The sequence below is a fragment of the Podarcis liolepis genome (assembly GCF_965112155.1).
Source record: "Podarcis liolepis genome assembly, chromosome: 13".
In the NCBI taxonomy this organism is placed as follows: Eukaryota; Metazoa; Chordata; class Lepidosauria; order Squamata; family Lacertidae; genus Podarcis; species Podarcis liolepis.
This window is the reverse complement of record NC_139573.1, coordinates 37,670,133-37,680,071: the sequence shown is the minus strand read 5'-3', so window position 1 is coordinate 37,680,071 and position 9,939 is coordinate 37,670,133. Positions and strand designations below refer to the sequence as shown.

Genomic DNA, 9,939 nt, shown 5'->3' with positions numbered 1-9,939 from the left:
CTAAGATTACGTTGTTGCTGCTGCTGTTGTTACTTTGACTTCCTGCGCCAGGCTATGAATTGGAAAAGTTGAGAGTAAGAATGGGGCGGCAGCCTTGAGCCCAGAGAACCTGGGTTAATTTGCCCAGCAAGGTTCTTGCTGAAAGGGCTGCAGGAGCAGCCGTGTTGGTAGGGTGGCTGCTTCAGCTAACCCTGCAGGAGCTGACACCAGTTAGTGGGAAAGAGAGCAAAAATGGGAAATGCTGTCAGGGACAGATGTGGACTTTGTCTGAACTCACGCCCCTCTGGCATTCGGGACTCCAGCTCGGATTAGCTGCAGCACCTTCTCTGTAAGGGCGCAACACAAATGTTTGGGGCTTTTCAGTTTAGGAAAAAACATAATCAGCTGGGGGTGAAGAGACCCTATAGAGGCTTACTGCATCAAGCATATTGCAGAGAAAGCAGGTTGAAGTCCCCCCCGGCCCCCGGAAATAGTCAAAAGTTTTGGTCATCCAGTGAAACGAACTGGCAGGTTGTTTCAGAGCAGATGAGAGAAAGTGCTACACAGTGTATAAAGATTCATGGGATTCACTGCCACAAGATGAGACAGCCGCTGGCTTAGGTGGCTTTAAAAAGGGGATTAGAAGGATCAGTCTGTCAATGGTAACTGATCATGATGGCTGCGTGGCGTTTCCAGGTTCAGAGGCAGGATAGTTCCTTCCCAGTACTAGTTGCTGGACCTCTGATCTGATCCTGCGGGGCTTTTCTTGTATTGAATCCTTCAACTCTTTGCTGCTCTTGCCTTCAAAATCATGGCAGGTTAGGGGTTGAAATGGTGTGTACATAGTCTTAGTTTTATTTATGAAGTGCCTAAAATTACTAATGTACTGCACATTTTAGAAAAATCATTCTCTGCTTCGCAGGGTCACGCTTTGAAATCTAACCAGCATCATTAGGAAGTGAAGGGAGGGAAGAAACTGAGAGGGAGTACTGTATAGCCAAACCTGTAATGGCCTGTTGAAAGGAAATGCAGTCCAGAATAAATTGGTTTTCTGAAAGAAGAAACCAGAGAGGCAGAGGTAGGGAGTTCCATGCAGAGTTAGAAGCCAGTGGCCTGGTTCACACATAATCATAGAATCATAGAGTTGGAAGAGACCACAAGGGCCATCGAGTCCAACCCCCTGCCAAGCAGGAAACACCATCAGAGCACTCCTGACATATGGTTGTCAAGTCTCTGCTTAAAGACCTCCAAAGAAGGAGACTCCACCACACTCCTTGGCAGCAAATTCCACTGTCGAACAGCTCTTACTGTCAGGAAGTTCTTCCTAATGTTTAGGTGGAATCTTCTTTCTTGTAGTTTGGATCCATTGCTCCGTGTCCGCTTCTCTGGAGCAGCAGAAAACAACCTTTCTCCCTCCTCTATGTGACATCCTTTTATATATTTGAACATGGCTATCATATCACCCCTTAACCTCCTCTTCTCCAGGCTAAACATGCCCAGCTCCCTTAGCCATTCCTCATAAGGCATCGTTTCCAGGCCTTTGACCATTTTGGTTGCCCTCCTCTGGACACGTTCCAGTTTGTCAGTGTCCTTCTTGAACTGTGGTGCCCAGAACTGGACACAGTACTCCAGGTGAGGTCTGACCAGAGCAGAATACAGTGGCACTATTACTTCCCTTGATCTAGATGCTATACTCCTATTGATGCAGCCCAGCATACTTAGTTTGAACATCCAAACCCAACCCAGCAGACTAACCATGGTTTGTTTTCTGGCAATCATAATGTGAAGCAATTGGAGGATTTTGTTGGCTTATAAACTGGTTTGTTCAAACTATAGTTTGGCATATTACCTGCACCCAACCGCCTTAACTATGGTTTGTTTGGCAGCTCCACCCCAAGCACTATAGGAAAACAAGGCAAAAACAGCTGGAAAACAAGTCACACTTTGAAGAAACCAGTTGTTGCTTTTTTGCTTGTCTGTAAAACTACTCTTGTGTTTATTGAACAAACCGTGGTTTAGAGGCGTGTGAACATAACCAGAACAAGTGACTGCAGACAAGAGGAAAAAGGGAGGGGACATAACCAGAAGATGATATTTTTAATTAAATCTTGTTCTACTAAAAGTACTCAGATCAATGAGTGGACTAAGGAGTGCATAACCAATGATATCATGTAAGGAGAAATGGAGAGAAAGGAATAATGTCAAGAGGAGGGAGGAGACTTTAAAATAAGTTTATAGATAACAAGATGATTAGCAGAGCTGAGGACTGAAATAAGGAAAAAGGCAGGAGACTGATTGGAGTTATATTAGGGCAAACAGGGTGAGAATTGGCAAAAACTTGCTACCGTCTTAGCACCATCAAAAGAAAGGACTGGGTGCATCTAATGATTTTTAAGAAAAACAGCAAGCCTGCATCAGAATTACTGTGGATTAAAAAGTGAGATTAAAAAAACACTTAAGATTGCAGACAAGAAGCAGTAAAAAGTAACATTAAATCTTAAGCATAATTGGGACACTCAAGAGATGATAAATCTAGTTTTTGCCATTATTATTACAGTGGTGCCCCGCAAGACGAATGCCTCGCAAGACGGAAAACTCGCTAGACGAAAGAGTTTTCCGTTTTGGAGGTGCTTCGCAAAACGAATTTCCTATGGGCTTGCTTCGCAAGACGAAAATGTCTTGCGAATTCCTGCGGGTTTTTTTCCTCCCCCCCCTTTTCTAAGCTGCTTATCAGCTGATCCTAAAAGTGCTAATCCGCTAATCCGTCAATGGGCTTGCTTCGCAAGACGAAAAAGCCGCTAGACGAAGAGAATCACAGAACGGATTCTTTTCGTCTTGTGAGGCACCACTGTATTTCTTAAATTTATATACCGGCTTTCACCTAAAGATCACAGGGCGGTTTACAACATAAAAACACAAAGTGCATAACATAATAATAAAGAAAAAACCCTCACATTTTAAAAGCCAGAGAGTGTTTAACAGCCAAAGACCTAGTTAAAGAGGAGTGTTTTCGCCATGTTCAGCTGCTGATTGTGGTCGTGACGCCTACGACAAAACCAACGAACGATATGAACAAGAACAGATGAAGCAAAAAACCCCAAACAAAACCCCCCCACAAACTCTTGAATATCCCCTGCATGCACGGATGCTAATAGAAACCGACAGCGGCTGCCAGCTGTCTCAGTGGAAGGTTTGTGCAAGTGAGCAGTGACCATCTCCACCAAAGGGGCTGCCGGAATGCCCCTTTCTCAGGACTGGCAAAGAGGAGTGTCGATTCTGCTGCGTAAGAGAAACAACGAAAGCTGCCTGAGGAAGAGGACCCAAATCTGCAGCTATCTCCGAAAGAAGGGGGATAAAAGTTTTGCGCGGCTAATTAAACTGCACCTCCATCTTCTCTTGCCATTCTCTCAGTTGGTCCAGAAAGGATCCTTGCAGCGAATCCGATATCCTTAAGTCCGGCTCTGCTCCGTTTAATGATGAGGCCCCGCTGGACTGGCTCAACTCGTAGAGAGCTTCCAGTGTCTTAGGGATGACCTGTGAAAAGGGAAGTGGGGAGAGAACGAGAACAAAACTGTTGCTGCTGCTTGTGTTCCGTTCATTTAGTTCTTCCCTGGTACAGTGGTGCTTCGCAAGACGAAAAGAATCCGTTCTGTGATTCTCTTCGTCTAGCGGTTTTTTCGTCTTGCGAAGCAAGCCCACTGACGGATTAGCGCTATTAGCGGCTTTTAGCGGCTTATCGGATCAGCTGATAAGCGGCTTAGCGGCTTAGAAAAAGGGGGGGAGGGGGGGAACCGCAGGAACTCGCAAGACATTTTCGTCTTGCGAAGCAAGCCCATAGGAGATTCGTTTTGCGAAGCACCTCCAAAACGGAAAACCCTTTTGTCTAGCGAGTTTTCCGTCTTGCGAGGCATTCGTCTTGCGGGGCACCACTGTACTTAATAGAACTGCCTACCATGTGTGGCAGGGCAGAGACTATAGCGTTTTCCCACTTTATCCCCAGGGCTACATAGAAGGAAGGAGGGCTGGGCTACCTTAGAAGGAACCGCTCTGCCCACTGCAGTGAAAACAGACTTTGGCCACAGAGTTTTGCTGATTAATGGACATACAGCGGTACCTTGGGTTACAGACGCTTTGGGTTACAGACACTTCAGGTTACAAACTCCGCTAACCAGGAAGTGGTTGCTCCAGGTTAAGAACTTTGCCCCAGGATAAAAACGGAAATTGCGTGCCAGCGGCAGCATTGAAGCAAAAGCACACCTCAGATTAAGAACCGTTTCAGGTTAAGAACGGACCTCCAGAACAAATTAAGTTCTTAACCCGAGGTATCACTATATATTTACAGTATTACCTCGGTTTATGAACAATCTGTTCCGGACGTCCGTTCTTAAACCAAAACCATTTTAAACAAAGGCACGCTTTCCCTAATGAGGCCTTCCACCGTTCGGATTCCATTCTTAGACAGAGGTAAAGTTCTGAAACCAAGACACTATTTCCGGTTTTGCGGAGCTTGTGAACCAAATCGTTCTTAAACCAAGGTACCACTGTACATATTTATCAGCTAAAGAAGTACCCACAGTTGATCAGGTATCCAATTTTGCAAAAAGGTAAGTCCCTATGAAAGCTGTAGATGATGTAAACTATCTGTTGCAGGGATGGGGACCTGTGGTCCTTCGCATGTTTGTTAGGACTCCCAATTCCAGTTCTCCCACACCCCCAAGCTGGTTTGCATGACATCACTGCTTTTACCCTTACCGCTGAATAATCTTATTCTCTAGCTTAAGCACAGGGAGTCTGAGGCTTTGATTTTTAAGATACTTACAAGACTTAAAGGACCTGTTACTCAGTTCAAGAAATCACGGTCAGTCAATCTTAGTTTTACATAATCCCGCCTGTGTACAGTGGTGCCTCGCAAGACGAAAAGAATCCGTTCCGCGAGTCTCTTCGTCTTGCGGTTTTTTCGTCTTACGAAGCAAGCCCATTAGCGGCTTAGCACTATTAGCGGCTTAGCGGGCTTAGTGGATCAGCTGATAAGCGGTTTAGCGGCTTAGCGGATCAGCTGTTAAGCGGCTTAGCGGATCAGCTGATAAGCGGCTTAGCGGCTTGGGAAAAACCCCGCAGGAACTCGCAAGACATTTTCATCTTGCGAAGCAAGCCCATAGGAAATTTGTTTTGCGAAGCACCTCCAAAACGGAAAACCCTTTCGTCTAGCGGGTTTTCCGTCTTGCGAGGCATTCGTCTTGCGGGGCACCACTGTATAAAACAGTTGTAAAGATTTTCCTATGTGCTTTGATTCAAAAATGATGCATGTGTCACCTTAGCCAATATCCTATTTCCCTCTTCTCTCATACGCAATAAAGCAGGGAGGGGAAACCTGCAGTCCTCCAGATGTTGCTGGACTACAAATCCTATCATCCCTGACCACTGGCCTTTGCTGCCTGTGGCTGATGGGGACTGTAGTCAAACAACATCTGGAGGTCCACAGGTCCCACAGTGAATCCTCAGACAAAGGAACTTTCACTGCTTATGTCAACATTGCTCTGTCCTAAGTGGTAAAACAGGCTTCCTCAACCTCGGCCCTCCAGACGTTTTTTGAGACTACAATTCCCATCATCCCGGACCACTGGTCCTGCTAGCTAGGGATCATGGGAGTTGTAGGCCAAAAACACCTGGAGGGCAGAGGTTGAGGAAGCCTGTGGTAAAGCTTCTCAAGGTGTGTTAGCAATATCTGCTTTAGTTATCTTTATGCCTGGGTCAAAGTATGATGGGATAGCCTTTTTGTGAGTACCTCAGATGCACACCAGGTTTGGAATAAACAGGAGGAAGATGGTGCAGGAGGACTTGTTCCAAGCAACCACTGTGGCAGAATTAATCTCCAGGTCTTCCTTCCACCCCAGCTCATAGATGCCCCCCAAGAACAGACTAAAAGTATACCCCATGCATGAGCAACCCTGGTTGCAGCGAATCAGCTGTGTTAAATCAGTTGGAGGCAGCACTTGTCGATATTTGCTTCTGAGCTGCGGAAAAGAGAGCAGCATATTGGACGGTGCTTAAGCAAAGCATGGAAAGGGACAGAAGTACTTACTTCCACCATGAGCAGTTTTTTCTTCCAGGGCCGGCGGGTGTCTGGCCAATCTTCCCCAAAGCATAACCACAAGGTGTACTTAGGAGATCCCTGTTTGCCTTCCATATATCCAACCAAGTCTGGGGAGAAAGGGAGGAGAGCATTTCTTTCATATTCGAAAGCCCTGTCAGTTCCTCATCTGGTAGCTGCATGCTGATTACTATTTCTGTGGCCTTTAACTCGGCATGAGGGCTGTGGAGGGGTATCGAATGTTGCCAAGGTCCACCAAAAAGGCTGCATGTTAGACCACCCTGGTAAAGATGCTAAAATAGTACAGGGGAGAGGACAGAACCCTGCAGCCCAAGTGCCATGGGGCTGAGGAGCGTTCATCCGGTGCCACTCTTGGAACACAACCTTGAAGGTAAGAACAGAACCAATGTAAAAAGGTAAAGGACCCTTGAATGGTTAAGTCCACTCAAAAGCAACTAGGGTTGCAGCGCTCCTCTCGCTTTTCAGGCCGAGGGAGCTGGTGTCTGTCCACAGACAGCTTTCCGGGTCATGTAGCCAGCAGGACTAAACCGCTTCTGGCACAACGGGACACCGTGGTGGAAACCAGAGCGCACGGAAACGCCGTTTACCTTCCCGCCACACTGGTACCTATTTATCTACTTGCGCTGGCGTGCTTTTGAACTGCTAAGTTGGCAGGAGCTGGGACTGAGCAATGGGAGCTCACTCTGTCACAGGGATCCGAACGGCCGGCCTTCTGACCAGCAAGCCCAAGAGGCTCAGTGGTTTAGACCACAGCACCACCCGCATCCCAGAACCACAGTAATAAGTTGCTTTCGATGTTTTCCCCACTGCATCAATCCAGGAGGACTAGGAGTCTTATGAACATCCGGGGAGCCACAGATTCCCCATCCCTGTCCTGAAGGCACAACGATTTACTTGTATTTCAGTTGGCATGTGAGTTGAGTGCCTGTCCCTCTAGCAATGGTAGAAAGAGAATCAAAACTTGTTGCAAAAGTTCTCTTAACAGCGAGGGTGAGCCCTTAAGACACGAACCCTTACCCAGGAGCCCTTATGGGACAGGCAACATAGCCCTTGCATACCTGGCACAAACTGCTGCAGGCTGTAAATGGGACCCAACTGTTCCTTCAGGAGAACCCCGTGAGGCGTCTCGTCTTCAGGCATCTCTGAGTGGCTCCAGGACACATGGCAATGGCCTTGGCGCATGCCACACAGAGTCATACCCTCGATACGGAGAACCACCCCCGGAGCCACGCCTCGCAGAAGGCGCTGAGTGTAGGTCACTTGCAGGCTGTCGTTCAAGCAGACTGGGTCAGGCAGGACCACGTCTGCCAAATCGCGGTAGCAGCCCTGGGAGCCTGGAGGCACGAAGCACAGGCCTCGCACGTTCTTGAACACGTCGGCGAGGACCAGCCGACCCCGATAGTAGACTCGGACCTCGAAATCTGACTCTGAGGAGGAGAGAGGGATAGTTTGGGGGAGCCAGGTGCAAAACACCACCCACTCTTCCTGTCTCCCAGCGGCAGGAGACACAGCCTTTGCTATTCCCCCAGGAGGAGAGCGACTTATTGCTCTGCTCATGCAGCAGCCAGTATCATTCTGGAACGACCGCTGAAAACAGAGAGCAGCAAATTGACGCTTAATTGCCCAACCTCTTCCAGAGAAACCACCCATTCAATGTTACAGCACAGTCTTATATGTAAGTCCTCCAAAGTACAGTGGTACCTCTGGTTGAGCAGAACGCAACCCGCATCTCTGTCTGTGTGTGTCGCAATTCGCCACTTCTGTGCATGTGCGTGACGTCATTTTGAGTGTCTGCGCATGCGCGAGCGGCGAAACCCGGAAGTAACCCTTTCCGGTACTTCTGGGTCGCCGCGGGATGCAACCTGAAAAGATTTAACCTGAAGCAAATGTAACAAGAGGTATGACTGTATGTGGCACTGCATTCACTCCCAGCTATGTGCAATAGGGACTGCAGACTATCTTCCCCAACTGATATTGTTCATTCATTATTGCATTTATAGCCCAGCTTTCCTCTAAGGAGCACAAGGTGGTCTACAAAGCTCCCCACTCCTATAATTCTCACAACAGCCCTGTGAGGTTGGGCACTTCTGACCCAGGAAGGTCACTTTGGTGATGCCAACGCAGCAAAAACAACCTGGGAGGGAAAGGTTTTGAGTTATAAGCTCAACCTGATTGGCGAAATATACGAGCGCTAAGGGTTCCCTTTATTGGGGGGAGAGATCATGAGCAAGACAGATGATGGCTGGTGGGTCAGCTCCAGCTTCCAAGCTATTTTCACTGGGCTAAATATATACAGTGGTACTTTGGGTTACATACGCTTCAGGTTACATACGCTTCAGGTTACAGACTCCACTAACCCAGAAATAGTACCTCAGGTTAAGAACCTTACCTGAGGATGAGAACAGAAATCACAAGGCGGCAGCGGGAGGCCCCATTAGCTAAAGTGGTGCTTCAGGTTAAGAACAGTTTCAGGTTAAGTACGGACCTCCGGAACGAATTAAGTACTTAACTCATGGTACCACTGTATTAAACAACAAGCCAATCGTTTTTATTTTCACAACTTGTCAGACGGTTCCCCCCGCCTGCCAATCATCTGATGTCAAAGTTGGCCTAGGAGGGTGGGTGGGTGGGAATAAAGATCTGGCCCACCGAGCCAAAGGAGTTCTCCACCTGCTACTTTATACCCTGATTTCTACTACTTAAAAGCACAGCAGCGCCAAGGGGACCAGATACCGGTACTTCTTTTAGATCCAAGCAGCTCACCGAAAGTATCGCTACTCAAGAAGTTCTGCAGGGGAGATGCTGCAGTTGTGGGTGGAACTAGATTCAACTCGGATGGGGGCAGGCCTCCACAGAAAGCGGGATTCTCTGCTCCTAAACATGGTTGAAGAGAAAAAGACAAAGCAAGCACTTGATACCCAACACAGACACAAAAACAGAATCGAGAGAGAGGTAAAAAAAGGTAAAGGACCCCTGGACGGTTAACTCCAGTCAAAGGCGACTCTGGGGTTGCGGCGCTCATCTCGCTTTATTGGCCGAGGGAGCCAGCGTACAGCTTCCGGGTCATGTGGCCAGCATGACTAAGCCACTTCTGACGAACCAGAGCAGCACAAATAAAGGCTGTTTACCTTCCCGCCGGAGTGGTACCTATTTATCTACTTGCACTGGCATGCTTTTGAACTGCTAGGTTGGCAGAGAGAGGGAGCCTGACAACGCCGCAATTCCCGCCACTTTCAGAACAAAAATCTACTAGATTGTTCCTAAGGAGATGGGAACTGTTTTTTGTTGCTGTTCAGCAACTGGGAGTCGGAAGGCCTTGCTGATCTACCACAAAGCACACAGAAGATCTACCTTTGGCTCCTCCCACACTAGATGAAAGGGATAATGGTTGCAATCTCGGCTTGGCCCTGACATTATTTCCTCTAGATCCAAGAAGCTCACCAAACGTATCGGCTCCCAGTATCTGATCCAGCTGTGGCTCAGCGATTACAGGTAGATTCGTATCCAAGCTGAATGGGGGCAGGCCTCCAATGCAAGCTAGATTCTCTGCTCCTGGCAGCAAAAATAACATATTTCAGAAGAACAACAACAACAAAAAAGAAAATGTGATACTCGGCAGACGCACACAGAAAGAGGTGGATCTAGAATGAGTGCCTGAGAATGCCAAAATTCTGGGATTTCTGGGGAGTTAGGAATGCCTAGTGCATTAGGGCAGAAGCTGCTAATGGTCGAAGCTTCTTTGGTTGTGGTTTTGGAGGGAATGGGGCAATATAGGGCTGGAATGCAGGACTCCTCTTTCCAGATCTGGAAAGAAAACAGATTCTAGGGGTGGGATGGGAGGAGGAAAA

At 47.7% G+C, this 9,939-nt stretch overlaps 1 protein-coding gene across 1 annotated transcript in view; it reads right to left on the bottom strand.

The window, feature by feature from the left end:
- Window positions 1-2,830: 2,830 nt before the first annotated feature.
- The window catches only part of IRF3 (interferon regulatory factor 3), a 12,164-nt gene continuing 5,055 nt past the window's right edge, over window positions 2,831-9,939 (bottom strand). Inside the window, 5 exon segments of the mRNA XM_083471564.1 lie at window positions 2,831-3,513; window positions 6,062-6,180; window positions 7,150-7,518; window positions 8,855-8,965; window positions 9,533-9,664. Coding sequence (XP_083327690.1) covers window positions 3,349-3,513; window positions 6,062-6,180; window positions 7,150-7,518; window positions 8,855-8,965; window positions 9,533-9,664 — 896 coding nt within the window. The 3' untranslated portion in view covers window positions 2,831-3,348.